The sequence below is a fragment of the Armigeres subalbatus genome, chromosome 1 (assembly GCF_024139115.2).
Source record: "Armigeres subalbatus isolate Guangzhou_Male chromosome 1, GZ_Asu_2, whole genome shotgun sequence".
Lineage (NCBI taxonomy): Eukaryota > Metazoa > Arthropoda > Insecta > Diptera > Culicidae > Armigeres > Armigeres subalbatus.
This window is the reverse complement of record NC_085139.1, coordinates 42,204,044-42,227,023: the sequence shown is the minus strand read 5'-3', so window position 1 is coordinate 42,227,023 and position 22,980 is coordinate 42,204,044. Positions and strand designations below refer to the sequence as shown.

The window sequence follows — 22,980 nt, the reverse complement described above, 5'->3', positions numbered from 1 at the left end:
TCTTTATGGCAAAATCTCATTGCTGTCTGTCAGATTGTGCGTGAAACATGACCGCCAATCACCCCTTCTTGTTCCTCCACAGCAAAATCCCATAAGGAACTGTCAGACTGTGCGTGAAGAATTTACCTTCGTAGTCGCGAATGTGATCAGCGACTCCGGTGGTTTCTTACTAATGCAATCGAACACTGCTGTCATTTGGCAGAAAACACGTGGTTTTGTTTCCAGCGGGAAAATTCTCCCTATCTTTTAACCCGGCGGCTATCTTGACGTCAAATTTTTTCTGTACCCAATGACGTTCAGCACCGTTTCTGGAGTTTGCGTTCTTCGGACTGCCCCCATCCTCCCAACCATCGACATATGAATCCAGAAACTCCTTCTAAAATTCCACAAGTTTCTTTGGCATTCCCTCAGGAATTTCTTCGGAGCCACGCCATCGCCGTGTGATTTTCTCACGCCACTGACGCCGTAAAATATGATTCGCCGCCGATGACTATTACTTTTAAACTATTAAATGAATGAATGAATTAAACTAAATTAAGTAGGTTAATCGGTTTCCTACATTTTGTTACAAGATCATTTTTACTGGTAAGTTCATCCTATCGAAAATACATTTTTTCAGTCATGTTCGTATTACATTTATCTACTTTCAATATTGCAGAAATAATTGGATGGCGACCTACACACAACTGTAACTAGCATTGAGCTGATTTTTCAAAACAATTATGCTCGGCCAAACATATACATATTTTTTACTAAGGTTGCACCTCATTTCCCGAATTAAACTTTAATTAAATTTAAAAGTGATAATTGATTCATTTAGTTAGTCTACATCTCAACAGATAACACTGAATCAAAAATTTGACGCCACAATACACGGTTCGAGGCCGCATCTCTCCATCCTCGAATACGCTCCACGCTCGCCAAGTCTTTTTGCACCTGGTCTGCCCATCTCGCTCGCTGCACTCCACGCCGTCTCGTACCTACCAGATCAAAAGCGAACACCATCTTTGCATGGTTGCTGTCCGGCATTCTTGCAACATGTCCTGCCCAACGTACCCTTCCGGCTTTAGCTACCTTCTGGATACTGGGTTCGCCGTAGAGCTGGGCGAGCTCTTCTTGCACACCGCCAAAGATAATCCTAAGCACCAGTCTCTCGAATACTCCGAGTGCTTGCAAGTCCTCCTCGAGCATTGTCCATGTTTCATGTCCGTAGAGGACAACCGGTCTTATAAGCGTCTTGTACATGACACATTTAGTGCGGTGGAGAATTTTTTTTGACCGCAGTTTCTTATGGAGCCCGTAGTAGGCCCAACTTCCACAGATGATGCGCCTTCGTATTTCACATCTAATATTGTTATCAGCCGTTAGCAAGGATCCGAGGTAGACGAATTCCTCGACCACCTCGAAGGTATCCCCGTATATCGTAACACTGCTTCCCAGGCGGGCCCTGTCGCGCTCGGCTCCGCAAACAAGAATGTACTTTGTCTTTGACGCATTCACCACCAGTCCAACTTTTGTTGCTTCACGTTTCAGGCGGGTGTACAGTTCTGCCACCTTTGCAAATGTTCGCCAACAATGTCCATGTCATCCGCGAAACAAATAAATTGACTGGATCTGTTGAAAATCGTACCCCGGCTCTCCGCATGCCACCTTCTAGCGCAATGTTGAACAACAGGCATGAAAGTCCATCACCTTGTCTTAGTCCCCGGCGCGATTCGAACGAACTGGAGTGTTCGCCCGAGATCTTAACACAGTTTTGCACACCATCCACCGTTGCTTTGATCAGTCTGGTAAGCTTCCCAGGGAAGCTGTTCTCGTCCATAATTTTCCATAGCTCTACGCAATATATACTGTCGTATGACGCCTTGAAATCAACGAAAAGATGGTGCAACAGTTTCTGACTATCAGTTTGTGCTGTGCTAGCTGGTGGCTAGCTTTTCCGGGCCCATCTTGACGAGCTCAGCTCCGATACCATCCTTACCAGCTGCTTTATTGGTCTTTAGCTGTTGGATGGCATCCTTAACTTCCTTCAAAGAGGGGGGGGGTGTCAGGGTTCAGAATTTCTTTTAAAATTTTAATATAATGTGGAAGCTTTTATTCTTATTTCTCATAAACTTCTTTTGAAAATACTTCAGCTTCTTGAATTTATCTTGGATTTTTCCATCGGGTAATCTCCACGAATATTTTTAAAAGAATTCATCCAAAAATTTCTACAGTGATTGAAACCAGGAATTCTTTTATTAATTTCTCCAGGAATTTCTTCAACAACTCTTTCAGATTTTTTGAGAATTCCTTCAGGAAATCCATTGAGAAATGAATAAGAAATTCCATCGAAGGTTTTAACCAGCAACTTCGCGAATTTCTTCAGGAACTTCTTAAAGAAATCCTCCAGGTCTTGTTTCATGGTACATTTTAAGAATGTTCCCATAAAAATTCCATCGTGAATTCCATCTGGAGGAATATACCGGAGCATTTTCTGGAGGATTTTTTTGGAGTAGAGTAGAGTGGGGCAAGAGTACGCACTTAGTTTTCAATCGATCATGTGGCCCTTATGAAGCAAGCTTCTGCATATCAAATCTGTGTCGATGATTTATATACTCTTCCTTTATGTTACCCAGTGGGAAAAATATTGAAATTATTGAGATTCCTTTTAGTAGAACCCTTATTGCAAGACAAGTGAAAAACGCACTCTTACCCCACCGGTGGGGTAAAAGTGCGCATCGGGTGGGGTAAGAGTACGCATTTATCCAATCATGTGCTTTAAGTATATATTAACACAAATAAAAGTTAATAACATTTAATTGATGTTTAATGAGCATATATTAGGAAATGTTTAAGATTACGTAACTTTCAAAGATGGAGGGGGTCCTAAAAATGTGCACTTTCATACGAAAAACCATTGTTTTCTATATATACAAAAAACTACAGAGGTAAAAATACATATCAGGTTTCGCGTGGCGTATACAAAGGCATTTTCCTTAAAGAAAGTCCACCAATCACGTAACGTAAAATTTGTCTATTTCATCACCCCCCCCTCTATCTTACACTATTTGTATGAATCCTCTTAAAATTATATGGATCGTCACACATCTCGCAACCCCTCCCAGATAAACGTTGCGTAATTTATGAATGTTTCTTTTGATTGAGTGAAATTATCATTTATAGATGAAATTGTGTTTTCGTATTATGTTTAGGTGTACAACAAGCCCTAATACAATTTCATTATTTCGCTTCAGTCCGTTGTTCGCTAAGTCCTTTCTAACACCGAATTACTTCAACTTATCCTAAAAACTTGTGATAATTTCGAATTCTGTCCCTTTTTTCTTAGTTGTGGATCTTTACGCTTTGGAAGAAGTCTTAATTCGGCCGGAAATACGGGTTTGACATCATAACTTGAAGATTCATATGCGTACTCTTGCCCCACCGATTCCTGCGTACTTTTACCCCACAGTCCCAAAAATTATTCAAGTAATGGTTTTGACTTCTTGGAAAACCAACCGGATTGGTGTTCTGTACCATAAAGTACTCTATACAATAGGTTATCGAAATGGTATAATGTTCACCTGATTGAACGTATATATGGTAATGAAATACTAGTTGCGGAAATCCAATTATTTTTAGCAAAATGACCAAAAAGTGATCTAACTCCATATCTCCCTTGTTGTTTATTCAAATCGTTTACAATTACACATGAAAATAGTTGGTCAGAATACCTATCAAAATGATGCAGTGCAGCTAGTTTATCTTTTTTTATTACTTAAAAAAATCGAAAACGTACTCTTACCCCACGCGCACTCTTGCCCCACTCTACTCTACATTTTAAGGAATCCCTGGGGAAATTTCAAAATGAACAATTTTGCGAGAAACCTCTTTGGGAATCTATTGGGGGATTTATAGGAGGATTCTTAAAGTAATTTCAGCGTAAACTCCTGAAGAAACTCGGTGAAGAAAAGGCAGGAAAACATGTGGAAGAATTTCCAGAGGCGATTTTGGTGGAGGTACGAGGAAAATAAGTAAGGGACTTTCTGTAATAGTTTCGGGAAGGAAATACCGGGAAAAATCCAAATATAATGTATCTAGTTGCCCCGGCAATGGTTGTCCTGCATAGTGGGCGAAAATACGCATTGAGAACTGCCCATGCGAAATATCTATACGAATCTTTATTTTAGTTTTCCGCGATTTACTCAACCCTACTCATCATTTTCGCATGAGGAAATATCATATAAACCCGTCGGAAACGATAACGAACATATCTCCTGAAGAAAAAGAGTAAATCTATCCAGGCGTTTTCGAGTTATGAGGATACGAACACAGACCATTTCATTTTTATTATATAGAAGATTTCCAGAGAAAGTTTTGTGTGCATTCCAATTATGGAGGAATTTGTTAAGAAATGCCCAGGGCTTTTTTGGGGAATGTTTTAGGAAATACCTGGAGGGACTTCCGGGGTAATTTCTAGATTTCTATATTTATGGATTATCAGAAATTTCTTGAGGATTTCGCAATTGCATTTTCATAAATAATCCTAGAATAACTCCTGTAAATTCATTCATTTATTTAGTTAACATCTAAACAGATAACACTGAATCAACAATTTGACGCCACAATGCACGGTTCGAGGCCGCATCTCTCCATCCTCGGATACGCCCCACGCTCGCCAAGTCGTTCTGCACCTGGTCTGCCCATCTCGCTCGCAGCGCTCCACGCCGTCTCGTACCTGCTGGATCGGAAGCGAACACTATCTTTGCAGGGTTGCTGTCCGGCATTCTTGCAACATGTCCTGCCCATCGTACCCTTCCGGCTTTAGCTACCTTCTGGATACTGGGTTCGCCGTAGAGTTGGGCGAGCTCATGGTTCATTCTTCGCCGCCACACACCGTCTTCTTGCACACCGCCAAAGATGGTCCTAAGCACCCGTCTCTCGAATACTCCGAGTGCTTGCAAGTCCTCCTCGAGCATTGTCCATGTTTCATGTCCGTAGAGGACTACCGGTCTTATTAACGTCTTGTACATGACACATTTGGTGCGGTGGCGAATCTTTTTCGACCGCAGTTTCTTCTGGAGCCCGCATTAGGCCCGACTTCCACAGATGATGCGCCTTCGTATTTCACGACTAACGTTGTTGTCAGCCGTTAGCAAGGATCCGAGGTAGACGAATTCCTCGACCACCTCGAAGGTATCCCCGTCTATCGTAACACTGCTTCCCAGGCGGGCTCTATCGCGCTCGGTTCCGCCCACAAACATGTACTTTGTCTTTGACGCATTCACCACCAGTCCAACTTTTGTTGCTTCACGTTTCAGGCGGGTGTACAGTTCTGCCACCTTTGCAAATGTTCGGCCGACAATGTCCATGTCATCCGCGAAACAAATAAATTGACTGGATCTGTTGAAAATCGTACCCCGGCTGTTACACCCGGCTCTCCGCATGACACCTTCTAGCGCAATGTTGAACAACAGGCACGAAAGTCCATCACCTTGTCTTAGTCCCCGGCGCGATTCGAATGAACTGGAGTGTTCGCCCGAAATCTTCACACAGTTTTGCACACCATCCACCGTTGCTTTGATCAGTCTGGTAAGCTTCCCAGGGAAGCTGTTCTCGTCCATAATTTTCCATAGATCTACGCGGTCTATACTATCGTATGCCGCCTTGAAATCAACGAACAGATGGTGCGTTGGGACCTGGTATTCACGGCATTTTTGAAGGATTTGCCGTACAGTAAAGATCTGGTCCGTTGTCGAGCGGCCGTCAACGAAGCCGGCTTGATAACTTCCCACGAACTCGTTCACTAATAGTTACAGACGACGGAAGATGATCTGGGATATCACTTTGTAGGCGGCATTAAGGATGGTGATCGCTCGAAAGTTCTCACACTCCAGTTTGTCGCCTTTCTTGTAGATGGGACATATAACCTCTTCCTTCCACTCCTGCGGTAGCTGTTCGGTTTCCCAGATTCTGACTATCAGTTTGTGCAGGCAAGTGGCCAGCTTTTCCGGGGCCATCTTGATGAGCTCAGCTCCGATACCATCCTTACCAGCTGCTTTATTGGTCTTTAGCTGTTGAATGGCATCCTTACCTTCCCTCAAGGTGGGGGCTGGTTGGCTTCCATCGTCCGCTGAACTGACGTAGTTATATCCTACACTGCCTTGACTTTCACTGCCTGTACTTTCAGCGCCATTCAGATGTTCCTCGTAGTGCGGCTTCCACCTTTCGATCACCACACGTTCGTCCGTCAAGATGCTCCCATCCTTATCCCGGCACATTTCGGCTCGCGGCACGAAGCCTTTGCGGGATGCATTGAGCTTCTGATAGAACTTGCGTGTATCTTGAGAACGGCACATCTGTTCCATCTCCTCGCACTCCGCTTCTTCCAGGCGGCGTTTCTTCTCCTGAAAAAGGCGGGTCTGCTGTCTCCGCTTCCGTCTATAACGTTCCACGTTCTGCCGGGTACCTTGCTGCAGCGAGACCGCCCGCGCTGCGTCCTTCTCCTCCAGAATCTGTCTGCACTCTTCGTCGAACCAATCGTTCCGTCGACTTCGACCCATATACCCGACGTTGTTCTCCGCTGCGTCGTTAATGGCTGCTTTGACTGTATTCCAGCAGACCATCGAGCTTACCCTCTTTCGGCAACGCTGCCTCGAGATGCTGTGCGTATGCAGTGGCGACATCAGGTCGCTTCAGTCGCTCTAGGTCGTACCGCGGCGGTCGTCGGTACCGAACATTGTTGATGACGGATAGTTTTGGGCGCAGTTTAACCATCACCAGATAGTGGTCAGAGTCGATGTTAGCGCCACGATATGTCCTGACGTCGATAATGTCGGAGAAGTGCCGTCCATCAATCAGAACGTGGTCGATTTGTGATTATGTCTGCAGTGGTGATCTCAAGGTGTACCGATACGGGAGGCTGTGTTGCAAGTAGGTGCTGCGAATGGCCATATTCTTGGAGGTGGCGAAATCAATTAGTCGTAGGCCGTTTTCGTTCGTCAGCCGGTGAGCGCTGCACTTTCCAATAGTCGGTCTAAACTCCTCCTCTTGGCCAACCTGAGCGTTCAAATCTCCTATGATGATTTTGACGTCGTTGCTTGGGCAGCTGTCGTACTCACGTTTCAGCTGCGCGTAGAATGCGTCCTTATCATCATCAGTGCTTCCGGAGTGTGGGCTATGGACGTTGATTATGCTGAAGTTGAAGAACCGGCCTTTGATCCTCAACCTGCACATTCTTTCATTGATCGGCCACCACCCGATCACGCGTCTTTGCATATCGCCCATCACTATGAAAGCTGTTCCCAGCTCATGTGTGTTGCCGCAGCTCTGGTAGATGGTATGATTACCTCTAAACGTTCGCACCATTGATCCCTTCCAACAAACCTCCTGCAGCGCTACGATGCCGAATCCACGGTCCTTGAGCACATCGGCGAGTATGCGTGTGCTCCCGATGAAGTTGAGAGATTTGCAGTTCCACGAACCGAGTTTCCAATCGCTAGTCCCTTTTCTTCGCAGTGGTCTTCGCCGATGGTTCCGGTCCGTACTCTCTTGTTGATTGTTCGCTGCGTGAGTTTTTTTTGGCTTGGCTGGCCTGACACCAAACCCCCTAAATTTCCGGAGGACCATTCCTCCTTATTTACGGTGGACCATGGTGCACAGTTTCACTTAGAGTCCCTCGCTGCCACTCGGACGATGATCAGCCGCCCCTAACATGGAGAACAGACGCTGTTGTGAGCAAATCCTGACATGGAGAACAGACGCTCAATAAGATTTGCACCTCCGAAGAGGAGCAAACCACCCCTTCCCTGTCAGCATACGACCATAGTTCCCACCGGGGTTGGTTACCCGATCTTCCCTAAGGTTGCTCGTATCCCGGCCAGCACCGCGGGGAGGTAGGAATAGGAGTTGCTGGGTAAGAGGCTAAGGAACGCGAGATGGGGTCTATTTTATTCCTTCAGCTACGCGAAGTACCAATGGTACGCTTTACCCAGCATTTGCCGTGCCGGAAATTGATATTTTAATCGTAAATGTAAAACGGAATTCATTTCATATCAATTCATCCACACATTTGTTATAGGTTATTTTTAGTTATGGGGAAGTGAACAATTCAATAGGACTTTTAATCAATTAAATCTGCAGACCAACAGCTTGGGCAGTAAAATATTGAATTTTTTGTTGGCGCTTGGTGCAATTTGGCAGAACCCCGGTCAATCAGTCAATTAGCATTGGAGATCACGTACCAATCAAGCAATGATGCAAATTGACGCGATTTCTTAATAATTTTTCAGGCAATGGTTATGTAACAAAAAAACTGGTGGCTACTACTTTCAGGCTCATTTTAAGGGTATCTAAATTAAGGTTGAAAATAACCTCATATTGATGCTTTGAAAAATTATCGGTTGTTTCCATTTTCAAGAACTATTTTGCTATTTTTATGAGTTACCGTGATTCGGGGGAACTTTGATCGCCGGGGAAACATTGATTAGTTTAACCATTTTCAAGAAATGGATAAATAATTATTTTCTGTCATTACAAGTTCTTATTGTGAGATAGGTATTTTGTTCTTGACTAAATTTTCTGCTCAATGATACAACCTTCGGGTGAATTTACATTTATTTTAATTTTTAAACTCACAGCGAGCTACTAAAAACAAATATAATAATTGTGCGATAAGTAATTATTTTATATTTGACTTCAACAGTAAAATGGATGTATAAAATCTCTCTTCAGCAAAATTGCTTAAAATTAATTCTCCTTTTTTTTTCAGCGGATTATACTGTTTCGAAATAAGATTTTCATTCAAACGTATCCGTAGAGTTACTGTGATGCACAATGCACAATTTTTTACCTTCCTTGGACGTCCTAGGCCATCCAAACTTTCCTTGAGTTTCCAGAACTTGAAAAAGCTGCAAAAAAGCTTTTTTTTTCTTTACTCAAAGTTTATTTGAGTATTCAACCGTGTTCATTACTGCCGTAATCTGAAAAAGTGACGTATACGTATGATTTCCATTTTTCTGTTGAAGAGTACGATGAGTACTACTCGATAACAACATTTTTGAAAAATGGCGTATACTATTTTTGAGTTCGGAACTTGAAATGTACAGCTTCTTAGAAGTTACTAAATTAATGATTTCGTGTGTGTTACTTCTACGTGAAATGCAATGAGAAAACAGAACTGTGCAATAAAAATCCTATTCGACTAAATGCTGATGTCATATTAGAAATTCGGAGACTGTACTCGTCGATAGAAAATCCTTCCGCACGCGATGGCATATGAGCAAGTCAAACCACCTTCCTTTTGCCAGTGGAGATATATCAGCTTCCACACTGATATTCTTCCCTCCCCCTTCATACGGGAGCTTGGCAGAAGGAAGGTCGTGTGATATGTGCCATCACAAATATTGCCCTCCGCTCGCTTTCAAATCGACTTCTATAAAAACATTCTTCATGCCTGCCGTATCCTAATGGGGAACTATCAATTCTATACTTTCGCCTCTAATTCTATCATGAACATGTACGTCTGAGTTTGGAAGATGATATTAGCATTTCCATATCATTCTTAAAAGTTTTTTGATACTCAAAGCTTCGATATGCATTCAATTATATCCATAACATCTCCTGAGAGGTTAACAGATATTGTATAATCGTTCTGGAATATTCTTTGACATCCAAACTGTTTTTGAGTTCAGAACCTGAGATCTACAGCTGCAAAAAAAAAATCGTTTTCCAATACTTAAAGTTTCAATATGCATACAATTATATCCATTACACCTCCCGGGAGGTCAACGAATATCGTTAGATAATTTTGAGACATTCTGGGCAATCCAAACTGTATTTGAGTTCGGGGTTTGAGATCTACAGCCGTAAGAAAATCTTTTTTTCAGTACTGTAAGCTTCGAAATGCATTCAATTATATCCATTACACCTTCTGGGAGACCTACGGATATCGCAAGATGTTTTCGAGATATTCTGAGTCATCCAAACAGTCCTTCATTTCGAGACTTGAAATCTACAGATCCAAAAGTATCTATCTCGTCACTCAAAGTTTTTAAATGTATTTAACCATGTGCAGTAGACCACTTTCAAAAAGTATCAAAAATTCAACTGGTCAGCCCTGAATTACATTTCTTATGCTAAAATAAGCCTCCTGTCAAACTTTCAGCTAATTCGGATAAAATTTCGAGGTGGCTCAAGTCGATTTAGTGTTTTTGGGCTATTTCCAATTTTGAAAAAATCTATAACAAAGAAATAAACGTCAAAAATCATCGCAACAGCCTCTAAACGGAAGCTTTTAGTGTACTCTACAAGTCTGGTGAACATTGCGACGTGAGGAGTTCTTGTTCACAAAAGCAGTTTCACCCTTTCAAAATCGTGGTGCCGATACATTGGAGCTTTGAGTGACGGAAACCCCAAGTAACCGTTAGCACTATATTTCGCCTTTCCTCGGCAACATAAAGTTATATAAGTCTTGCTCTATAAGCCAGTATAAAGCATGTTTGCACAGTCACAGCGTTATAGTCGGATGTACGAATTATTTTAAATGCTTACGGCTACCTGGTGGCTGCATCTACTGCTGTGGCTGAAGATCGCAAGTTCTGGACTCAATTACGGTATTGATGTACCAGGTTATCCAGGTTAGGTTATTATATGGTAGAATACATGTCCAAGCTTGAAGTGATGCAAAAAGCTAGAATGGTGACCGCAGATTGCAAGTTATGAATTCAAGGACGGTTTGGATAACCTAGGATGTCCCAAAACTATCTTATCATATCTCTGGGTCTTCTGGAATATGTTATGAACATATCCAAGCTTCTTGTACCGAAAAAGAAACTAGTTTCGTGGCTGTAGATCACAAGTTTTGAACTTAAGGAAGGTTTCTATGATCCAGGATATCCCAAAACCATCTGACCATGTCTCCTGATCTTCATGAATATGTTATGGATATGGTTGAATTCATTAGAAATTGAAACACATATAAAAGTTCTTTGTTATATTGAAGCTGTTCATTTCATGTGGTTTGGTTGCTAATTCTTGTTCCCTATGCTATTAATTGTGGTTGTTGGAGTATAAGCTTGCCAACTTTATTGATGCACCCCTCGGTGAAACATGTGACTGGGTGGTGTGCGTAACCACCCATCTCCAAAGAGAAATTTTAGCGCACCTACGACGGCGCCATCCTAGGAATAAGTTAAGTCTCCTTCTCGCATCGGAGAGGATCGGACAGGGTCCGAATATCCAAGGATGTTTAAACCTAAATATATGTAGTTTCAAATGTAGTTTGGTGTAGATAAAATGTTGTTTATAAAGCCAATGTTGATGTATAATGTGTGATGAACAAAATAAATGTATTAAAGTATAAAGATGTGCTGAGATGTGGAGCAAAACCAGCAAAGTGAACTTCCCGAAACAAACCTGGCATAAAAGCGAAGTCCACCCGATTTATGTCCACCTCAGCTCCTCAAGAAATGTTCACAGAGCAATCAAAATATACAGATGGATAACCAGTTCCCAAACAGTGGTACATATGCATCTTATTTTGCTCCCTTCCCTAGACATGATTATATGGCTTATGGGTGCTCCCATTTTAATCCGAAATATCGAACAATGACAAATTCACATATTATATGGTCACAAAATCAATGTTGATAGAACAAAAACTTGGCATATTAATTATCTATTCACTGCAATGAAGCTGGAAATGTTTCGCTAAAACGATTCGCACGGCTATAACTAGTGCGGATAAATAGCTAAAGCTCTAAGATGTTCTCTTGACTAAAACCATTCGAGAACAATAAACACTACTCTAAAGCATACAACTTGTAACAAATTGTGAAAGCGTTAAGTTGGATCTATTTGGAAATATGACTAACAATATATATGGTACTCACCTCGCGTTGTGACCCAACAAGATGATATTTCTGAAAAAAATAGCGAAATATGGTTGTGTTTTTATATAAGAAAGTATGATGTTTACTATGTAGAACAACTATTGGGAGGGTTGGTAGTTGGAACTGGTTAGTAGACAGATCACGAGGGACAGGACGAGAAGACACACAACACATAGGATGGGACGGGTTCAGGTGGTTTGACAGACAGGAAACACTCATTTTCTGCAACCTAGCTTCTAATGCGTTTGATCTGAAGTGGGAAAGTGCCTCACTCTGACGTGCGACCGTCAAAAACCCAAGCACTAAAAATGAAACACCGTACTTTATGCTCGGATGGTGGGTCTTTCATGGATATTAAAGTGGAAACATCCCATGCATGACTGAACACAATGGTGGGTTAGAATTGATCATCAAAGTTTCATAGGTTATTGTTATTAATGAGATGGCTCGCTTCGGGTAATCCGGCGGCATGAGAGAGGATGGCTAAAGACCTTCTCAGACTGAGAGCACAGCATCTGGGGAAAAACTTTCAAATGATGCTGGACCTAACTGTAGACAGTAGGAAGGACACGATTACTGCGGATAAACCGAACAAATCGCTTTGGGAGTGTGCTGCCTGGTGGATATAGTTATGAAACTGGAAAGTTGGGAACAAACTATGTTCTTTTTCGAGCTTTTTTCTGGGCGGTAATATAAAGGGGTTTTATATTATAACCTATCTAATTTGCGCAATAATTTTATCATTTTTGTTTCTGATCATTGTTGTTTTTGAATTTCAGAAAAAAAAATCTTTCCACTTCATTCAAGTTTTCAGCGAGCAAGAAAATTGGAGAATTCTACGGATTTGCACATAAGACCCACCATCTTTTTGCCAGTTCTACAATCTAATATTGCATCTAGTTGCTAGTTTTGGGATCGTGATGGACGATAGTAACCGGGCACACATATGAGGAGTTTGGGATGGGAAACCTGAGGATCATTTCAATGACATTGTGGCAAGTGTTTGAGATTATTATTATCAGTGTTCAACTGTTCAAATTTTTAGAAGTAGTTATAGCACAGTAGTTATAGCATTATAGCATCAGTAAGGATATTAGTGACAGTACTAGTAGAAAAAGTAGTATTAGATAGAGCTGTAGTGGCTGATTAACTAAATGAAGCAAAAACGGCAAAATGAAACAAATTAACAAAATTCAAAATAAAAAATTGTACAATAAAACCTATATAATAAAAATAATTACTCATTAAAAATTGATTGTTTATTCATAGATAGAAAACAATGTGCATACAAATACTAGTTTACCGTCGAAAACACGTTTTGCAACATTTGAATACGTGTTCCCTTAAATTGATAGTTCAAGACAAAATTTTCAAAACGACTTATCTGCTTTTGTAAACAAAGATTCAAACGACAATTTGACGAATCTGATAGCTCTCCCACGCAAACCAAAACCATCAATAGGTAGATAAAGGTTTTCGGTACCTGTTGATGGTTTTGGTTTGCGAGGAACTATCAAATCAAATCGTCGTTTGAATCTTTGTTTAACGATAATCATTGAAAATCTTATAATGCTTCAAGAAGAGGTACTACGATGAGAATAACTGAGTGGCCGCTAAGGGAAAGTTATTTCTGATTGATTTTTCAAATTTTACAGACTGGAGAGCGATACCAGCAGCGAAGAAGTGAAATGTATCGATAATTAGTAGAGGATAATGAAAATTGTATATAGAATTGAGGACTCAATACCTACGGTGACGAAAGTTGCCTATAGATCATTAACCAGGTTTGTTGGGTCGATGCGGATATCTGAGAATTTTAATCTAATGGTTCTAATTGAATTCAAAGCAATTGTTAGAAAAAAAGCCAATTGTGAACACTAAAAAGTAATTTTATATTGAAAATAAAATGTAGAAATTCAAACCTTTAAATTAGTAACTTCAAATACAATAGGATTAAATATTTTTGAAATTGAAAAAATAGAGAAGAAATAATTAAAATCCTAGATCGGCACTCACACTCTTAATAGATACACCAACTCTCTAACTAAATTATTTCTTTAGCAACATCAGACAGTAAAGAGCGAGATCATCATACGTGTAAATTAATCAGAATTTCCCATAAAATATTCTTCTGAATTTCGCATAAAAATCTTTACACTTTCCCGTAGAAATCCAATAAGAAATTCATCAATTATTGGAAAAAATCATCAAAATTTCCCGTACAGTTTCTTGTAGAAATTCAATAAATATTCTCGATACAATTTATCAGAAATTTCTGATTCAACCAACATAAGTTCACGTGATACTTTCAAATGATATTCTTAAAAATTTCCACAGCATTGCTGGAAATTATCCAGAATCTCCCGGAGAAATCAACATTATTTTCGTTGGAAAATCAACGTGAAAATTAAACTTGATGTTTCCACCAATTTTACACCGAGAATTTGTGCTGAAAATTTTCATGAAAATTCCCATGGTTATTTAACAGATATTTCCTTGAAAATTCAACAGAATGTCAGTAGAATTTTCCAAGGAAATAAAACAGATATTCTTGAAAATCTTTATGCAAAGTTAAACAGATTCTCCGCAGAAAAATAAACTGAATTTTCGTGGAAAATCATTGAAACATGTTGCGGAAATTCTTCAAAATTTCAAGTAACATTTTAACAGAATTTGTTTGTGAAAATACTACAGAATTTGTTATATAAATTCAATATACTTTCCCGTAGTAATTCAAAAAAATATTCTGTTGAAACTAAAAACATTTTTCCATGGAAATTAAACAGATTTATTTCAGTGAGAAGAGGAGTAGGCTGGGTGACAGAAAAAGGTACAAAATAAAAAAGCAAAGATATGGGACTATGATAATATTTGACAAAACAATAAACAAAAGAGATGGAGGGAGATCTAGTGGATTGTGCTTGGAACGCTTTCAACATGTGACAATGGTATTTCCCGTGAAATAAAAAAAACGTATTTTTGCTGTTAAAAATGTTTTTCTACGGATTATGGAACCAGCTGAGGTCCCGCAACATGTAGACGGAAAGAGCTCCTTTACGGACATGAAGCGCGGGCGTTAAAAGAGACGGATCGGAGAGCTTTCGGGGTTTTCGAGTGAAAAGTACTGCGTGCAATACTCGGAGAGGAACTTGAAAATTGTGTGTGATGAAGACGCATGAACACGAGCTGTATCAAGTGTAGAAAAAAATCTTAATCGTATGATAAACGGGAGACTTCAGTGGACTGGTCACTAAGTGCGAATGTCGGAAGGAAAAATAGCGAAAACAATATCCATAAGAGAACCGGATAGAGGCTCGTTGAAGAATACAAACTTCGTGGAAGGTTGCATGTGGTGGAATCCGATATGGGACCGGGGAAACCTGAGAGAAACATCGCCCAAGACCGACGATTATGGAGCTCTACAATACGCCAGGCATAGGAGTATCGAAGGTGTAGCCAACCATGTATACAGGTAGGTAAAATAAGAACAAGATTTTACACTTGCGATTGGTCGCAACTTTGGAATGTCGGTGTAGAGATTCAATTAGGAAATTTTGATTGGATTTGGATTGGATTTAGATGGATTGGATTTGGATTGGATTTGGATTTGGATTGGATTTGGATTGGATTTGGATTGGATTTGGATTGGATTTGGATTGGATTTGGATTGGATTTGGATTGGATTTGGATTGGATTGGATTGGTTTGGATTGGTTTGGATTGGTTTGGATTGCATTTGGATTGGTTTGGATTGGTTTGGATTGGTTTGGATTGGTTTTGATTGGATTTTGATTGGTATTGGATTGAATTTGGATTGGTTTGGATTGGTTTGGATTGGTTTGGATTGGTTTGGATTGGTTTGGATTGGTTTGGATTGGTTGGATTGGTTTGGATTGTATTTGGATTGGTTTGGATTGGTTTGGATTGTGTTTGGATTGGTTTGGATTGGTTTGGATTGGTTTGGATTGGTTTGGATTGGTTTAGATTGGTTTGGATTGGTTTGATTGGTTTGGATTGAATTTGGATTGGTTTGGATTGGTTTGGTTTGATTTGGATTTGATTTGGATTGGTTTGGATTGGTTTTGATTGGTTTGGATTGGTTTGGATTGGTTTGGAATGGATGTGGATTGGTTTGGATTGGTTTGGATTGGTTTGGATTGGTTTGGATTGGTTTGGATTGGTTTGGATTGGTTTGGATTGGTTTGGATTGGTTTGGATTGGTTTGGATTGGTTTGGATTGGTTTGGGTTGGTTTGGATTGGTTTGGAAAGGTTTGGATTGGGTTTGGATTGGTTTGGATTGGTTTGGATTGGTTTGGATTGGTTTGGATTGGTTTGGATTGGTTTGGATTGGTTTGGATTGGTTTGGATTGGTTTGGATTGGTTTGGTTGGTTGGATTGGTTGGTTTGGATTGGTTTGGTTGGTTTGGTTGGTTTGGATTGGATTGGTTTGGATTGGATTGGTTTGGATTGGTTTGGATTGGTTTGGATTGGTTTGGATTGGTTTGGATTGGTTTGGATTGGTTTGGATTGGTTTGGATTGGTTTGGATTGGTTTGGATTGTGTTTGGATTGGTTTGGTTGGTTTGGATTGGTTTGGATTGTGTTTGGTTTGGATTGGTTTGGTTGGTTTGGATTGGATGTGGATTGGTTTGGATACGATTTGGATTGGTTTGGATTGGTTTGGATTGGTTTGGATTGGTTTGGATTGGTTTGGTTTGATTTGGATTCGATTTGGATTCGATTTGGATTGGTTTGGATTGGTTTGGATTGGTTTGGATTGGTTTGGTTGGTTTGGATTGGTTTGGATTGGTTTGGATTGGTTTGGATTGGTTTGGATTGGTTTGGATTGGTTTGGATTGGTTTGGATTGGTTTGGATTGGTTTGGATTGGTTTGGTTGGTTTGGATTGGTTTGGATTGGTTTGGATTGGTTTGGATTGGTTTGGATTGGTTTGGTTGGTTTGGATTGGTTTGGATTGGTTTGGATTGGTTTGGATTGGTTTGGATTGGTTTGGATTGGTTGGATTGGTTTGGATTGGTTTGGATTGGTTTGGTTGGTTTGGATTGTGTTTGGTTTGGATTGGTTTGGTTGGTTTGGATTGGATGTGGATTGGTTTGGATTGGTTTGGATTGGTTTGGATTGGTTTGGTTGGTTTGGATTGGTTTGGATTGGTTTGGTTGGTTTGGATTGGTTTGGTTGGTTGGTTTGGATTGGTTTGGATTGGTTTGGATTGGTTTGGATTGGTTTGGTTGGTTTGGATTGGTGCTTGGATTGGTTTGGATTGGTTTGGATTGGTTTGGTTTGGATTGGTTTGGTTGGTTTGGATTGGATGTGGATTGGTTTGGATTGGTTTGGATTGGTTTGGATTGGTTTGGATTGGTTTGGTTTGGTTTGGATTTGATTTGGATTGGTTTGGATTGGTTTGGATTGGTTTGGATTGGTTTGGATTGGTTTGGATTGGTTTGGATTGGTTTGGATTGGTTTGGATTGGTTTGGATTGGTTTGGATTGGTTTGGATTGGTTTGGTTGGTTTGGATTGGTTTGGATTGGTTTGGATTGGTTTGGATTGGTTTGGATTGGTTTGGATTGGTTTGGATTGGTTTGGATTGGTTTGGATTGGTTTGGATTGGTTTGGATTGGTTTGGTTGGTTTGGATTGGTTTGGATTGGTTTGGATTGGTTTGGATTGGTTTGGTTGGTTTGGATTGGTTTGGTTGGTTTGGATTGGTTTGGATTGGTTTGGATTGGTTTGGATTGGTTTGGTTGGTTTGGATTGGTTTGGATTGGTTTGGATTGGTTTGGATTGGTTTGGATTGGTTTGGATTGGTTTGGTTGGTTTGGATTGGTTTGGATTGGTTTGGATTGGTTTGGATTGGATTGGATTGGATTTGGATCGGATTTGGATTGGATTTGGATTGGATTTGGATTGGATTTGGATTGTATTTTGATTGGATTTGGATTGGATTTGGATTGGATTTGGATTGGATTTGGATTGGATTTGGATTGGATTGGATTGGGTTTGGATTTCGATTGGATTTGGATTGGATTTGGATTTGGATTGGATTGGATTTGGATTGAATTTGAATTGGATTTGGATTGGATTTGGATTGGATTGGGTTTGGATTGGGTTTGGATTGGATTTGGATTGGATTGGGTTTGGATTGGGTTTGGATTGGATTTGGATTGGATTTGGATTGGATTTGGATTGGGTTTGGATTGGTTTGGTTGGTTTGGATTGGTTTGGTTGGTTTGGATCGGTTTGGATTGGATTTGGATTGGATTTGGATTGGATTTGGATTGGATTTGGATTGGATTTGGATTGGATTTGGATTGGATTTGGATTGTATTTTGATTGGATTTTGATTGGATTTGGATTGGATTGGGTTTGGATTTCGATTGGATTTGGATTGGATTTGGATTGGATTTGGATTGGATTTGGATTGGATTTGGATTGGATTTGGATTGGATTTGGATTGGATTTGGATTGGATTTGGATTGGATTTGGATTTGATTTGGTTTTGATTTGGATTGGATTTGGATTGGATCTGAATTTGATGTGGATTTGGATTGGATTTGATTTTGTTTTGATTTGGATTGGATTGGATTTGGATTGAATTTTTTAATGGAATAGGGTTTTTGTTCAAGATCAATTTGGTCGTCTTCAAAAGTCGTTAAAACAACTCAACGCATTCAAAGGTTTTTTTTTTCAAACTTTGAGACTTTCCACACTTTCTACACAATTTCAATTAGGAAATAGCCAGAAAGCCACATCCATGAACAATGCATATTAGTAATATAACGTTTTTATTTGTGACAAATCATCCATCGTTGAAACGCATTGTCGAGTTTAATCTGTCGCAAATATTCTAGCTTTCAGCCTATCTACGCAATTATATTTGCAATGGACTGTAGACTATGTTTTGTAAATAGAATAGGAAGAAGCGTAAAAGATGTTAATATCCAATGGAACGAAAAGTGAAAGCTTCTAAAGTACACTAGTGCAAATGGGTCTTCCAGACTTAAGATACTAAAGTTTGATTTATCCAAGTATCTTAATTGCAAAACTTACAGTGGCTTTTAGTTTACCAGTTGTCGTTTTCTATTTGATCTGGCGTAAATTTCATTTTGATTGAAGAGTTACAGCTAGCGTTTCTATGTATAAATAATAAATAAATCCTTTAGTTCATAAATTACAGGAAATGACACGCTTTAGCCTAATTCCTCACTCCTTAGCATTACTTTTCTACTGTCCTAAAATGGATAGCCTGCGTGTGATTGCTTATTTTCTACTTGGTTCCGATTTCGCGGTGGCAACTACTGATGATGAAATCAAATATGTGCGTGATAGATGACAAACGTAATACAAATCAATTCTTCAATTCGTGGATTGATATTTTCTGAAATAACACTCTAAAAATACTTAACAGAAAAATCAAGCAATGATTCTTCGGTATGTTAAATAACAAAAAAAAATTGTAATAATACCAACACTATAGCTAGATGAAAGGATTACGTATCGAGTGAAGCTTCTGGCTTTCGATTGAGAATAAGATAGAAGGGAAATGAGATTCTGTAATTTTCAATGCATTATTTTCCTACCGAATTTTCGTACTCATTGTCAGCAGAATCGCGACAACAACGGTTTCTTAGCAACGCTCGACCGGTTTTTCTGTAATTTGTGAAGGGGGGTGGGTAGCACAAAGACAAAGTTGGTTCAGTAGGTTCCGTTTCAGATGGGTTATTCATAATTATTTTTATTCAATAGGGAAATTGTAGTAAATAAGTATCAATGACTAGAATCCGACGAAAAATAAAATCGAAACAAAATGTTAAAATGACAAAAGCTGACCGAGATTGAAAAACTGTGTGTTTCCAAGCATAAGAGTCAGAAGAGAACCGAGAATTTCATGAGAGATTCAAGCTAACACTGCATTCGTAAATAGTATGTTATCAAAAATGTCAACAAGTTAAAACAAATCATTCAAGTTTAAAAAGTTATAATAGAAGCAGAAAAGAACCACTCCGGATTGTTTTCGGTAGCGATAGTCTGTTGTTACAAGCAGAGTATGCTAGAGAAAAAAAAGATAATCAATATAAAGAACAAACTCAGGTGTTTATCAAAACGGAACCAAAAGTAATAATCGAAAATAGAAATTTAAAAGTAATTGTTTCTGCTAAAAAGCGTCTACATAGATGCCATGGCTCTGAGGTATTTTTTTCACTTTTGAATCATTCGCAAAGTTTTGCACTAATTGGAGCATTATTGTTCTCTTTTTGTGCTCATAATAAAATTGACGTCAGTTTTATGTGAATGGCAAAATCAGGAAAATCTTTTCAAATTGGAACAGTACTGGGTGGGCTTACCTGAGCAACCGTGTGATATAGTCGGGCCAGTTGTCGGGAAACATGACCAGGAAGAAGCCAACGGCTATTAATATAATACCCGCCAGCTTCATTCCGGCAAAGTGCGCTCCATACAGAACGATGTCCAGTGCTGTTGATGTTTGGGAGAATAAATGCGTTTGTCATTTTGAAGCGAACTCTTCAGTTTGGCAATAAACAGTTACCTGCCGACACTGGCACGGCCGTAATTAAACCTAGGGTAACGAACATGTTGTACGTAACTGCGCTGCTAAACTGCGTCAAGATGTGGAACACTGCGAAATGGAAAGTATAAAATAAAATGTAGACTAGGGTGCTCCAAAAACATTCAACGCTTAAAACTCATGCCTATCAGCTCCTGACTGTACGATACAGATATATGAATTATGAGTTCTAATCTAATATCATTCCAATTATCATATGTTAATTGAAGAGTTTTTTTTTGGAACACCCTGCCCCGACCTTACCTAGTAGCAGTATACTGGCCATCAGCAGCACAATCCACGGAAGCGTCTCCCAGGGCATCACTTCGGCACCGGTAAAGTACAGCGCGATGCAAACCGGCCACAGGATGGCAGCGTTCAGAAAGCCAATGATGGAGAAAGTAAACGCAATTTGACCGACCGGCGGATCGCCCATCACCTTACGAAACATAACCTTAAGTAAGAAGAATTAGCGGCCGGTTAGCTAAATTGGTTGAGCGTAGGAAAAGTGGCTTACCTTAAATACTGCATACCCGGCGGCAGCTAGAGCTGCCAATACTACTCCGCCCAACGTTGGGCTACCCGTAATTCCGTCCATGTACGCCAGCAGGGCGATGCCGGTGTCACACAGGATGACCGCAACAATCTGAAAGTACGAATTGGTATTTTCTTGATTAGGCAATCGGAATCAGAACTAACCTTCATAACTTTTGGAAACAGTATTTTGTTAGTATGTACATTTTACTGTACACTTGATGTTGAGCTGGCAATAGTATGTCCACCCTTACACCAATTAGGTTATCAATATTCATAGATCCTTAATCACTATGTCGCGCTAAGCGATCTTTCCACACAACATGGCGTGAAAATCGATAGGATTCTCAAACGCGTACTAACATAGTTTACCTTTTTTTTATGGTGGTTACAATGGCAGCTGTCCCTTGCTATTAATCTACACTGTACCCCGCCCATATTGGCTTCTATGAGCCTCCCGTTTTTCATCATCACACAGACGTTCCTAAGCGATGTTGCTCATGTGGTCACTGTTGTGGGCCGTGTTGATGAAAACAAGGATTAGTATAACAGCCCACCCCCCAGCACTTAGTATTGTCAAACTACCATCACTAACATCAACATCACTCTTTTCTTCTTCTTTACCTTTACAAAAGTATATAAGTTTTTCTGTCACTACGAATCATTTCACTCAGTATAAGCAATGAAATCACGCATCATATTCACCTACTATCATTACGTTAATTTTAACATAGTCATCATGATCACCAAAAATTATTGCGGTCACTATCACCGTATCGTTCTTTCTTCACATTCACAACTCCTCCACTATCTTAACTTCCTTTAGCAGGAAACCTGCCTCAGAAACAAGTCACCGAAAAATCACCAAACGATCAAAACAAAATTACTAAATCGTCGGAACCATCTTTGTTCATAATTCCGTTCAACCTTTCCAAATTCACGTCACGACTTAAAGCTATGTCCATTTAGAATTCGGAATTATAATAAATAATAAATATCAATTATAATAAATTATAATAAATAATAAATAAATCATCTGTATTTCGGTAACGGATTGAAGTACAAATAAGGTTAATACATCAAAACAAGGGTAATTTACTATACTTTAAAGAAAAATTATTGATAAAAACCATTTCTTCTTGTTTCCAGTGAAAATTCGCAACTTCTTCTTTATTCCTCTCATCAAAAGTTGCACACCTCCGGAGTCAACTTCTTTGGCACATTTGTTCCACATTTTGGTCATCTGAGTCGGGTCCCGAGCTGTTTTTCCACTTTTCTTAAGCTTCCGCTTCATTACTGCCCAAAATGTCTCTATGGGCCGGAGCTGTGGGCAGTTGCGTAGATTTATTTGTGGGCAGTTGCGTGGATATATTTTATCGATGAAATCTTCGTTATTATCGCGGTACCACTGGATGACTTCCCGGCTGTAGTGGCAACTCGCCAAATCTGGCCAAAACTTCACGGGACCTTTATGGGCTTTATGGAAGGTAGACCGCGGTTTTTGAGACATTCCTCCTTGTACAGTTTCGAGTCCATCGTCTTATTCGTCACAAACACTTAGGTCTTTGCTCCACAGCTGCATATCCCTTGCCAAAATCATCTGTTTTTTTGCAAGTTTGTCCAAAAAGCAAACTTGAACTTCGCAGGAACTACTCCTCGTGCCGTGGCAATGTAGAATTATTGGCTAGGAAGCTGTCCGAAATCCATTTTAACGTAGGTTCCATCGTCAATTAGCAGGATTATCAACGTGGGTGTGCAGATTTTTTTTTCTCTTCTTTCGAATTAAATCTGGAATAACTTTTGACTCGCTGCACGAAACATCGTGAAATTTATACCACAGCAAGTGGGCGGCTAGGTAGACAAACCGTTGTAAAAGAATTCTTGCAGCGGTCACTTTCCGTGCCGCTGCAATACAATAAATGATTCCGGATTCTAAATGGACATAGCTTTATACTATGTTCACACTAGGGCCTTGTAACATGTTATTCGGCAAT

The 22,980-nt window shown here is 39.9% G+C and overlaps 1 protein-coding gene across 21 annotated transcripts in view; it reads right to left on the bottom strand.

Annotated features, from left to right (window-relative positions):
• LOC134224744 (solute carrier family 35 member F3) overlaps positions 1 to 22,980 on the bottom strand; it is a 266,961-nt gene that overhangs the window by 36,389 nt on the left and 207,592 nt on the right. For 16 of the 21 annotated variants that reach the window (XR_009983066.1, XM_062704370.1, XM_062704388.1 and 13 more), the window contains 6 exons: positions 20,970 to 21,098; positions 20,717 to 20,906; positions 20,435 to 20,524; positions 20,232 to 20,361; positions 19,467 to 19,536; positions 11,871 to 11,900 (listed from right to left, as the gene is read on the bottom strand). Coding sequence is in view for 19 of the 21 variants with exons in the window: in XM_062704370.1 (XP_062560354.1) it covers positions 11,871 to 11,900; positions 19,467 to 19,536; positions 20,232 to 20,361; positions 20,435 to 20,524; positions 20,717 to 20,906; positions 20,970 to 21,098 (639 nt within the window). In the remaining 2 variants the exon portion in view is untranslated. The remainder of the gene's footprint in view (positions 1 to 11,870; positions 11,901 to 19,466; positions 19,537 to 20,231; positions 20,362 to 20,434; positions 20,525 to 20,716; positions 20,907 to 20,969; positions 21,099 to 22,980) is intronic. The other 5 variants (XR_009983078.1, XM_062704431.1, XM_062704397.1 and 2 more) reach the window with 2 other exon arrangements.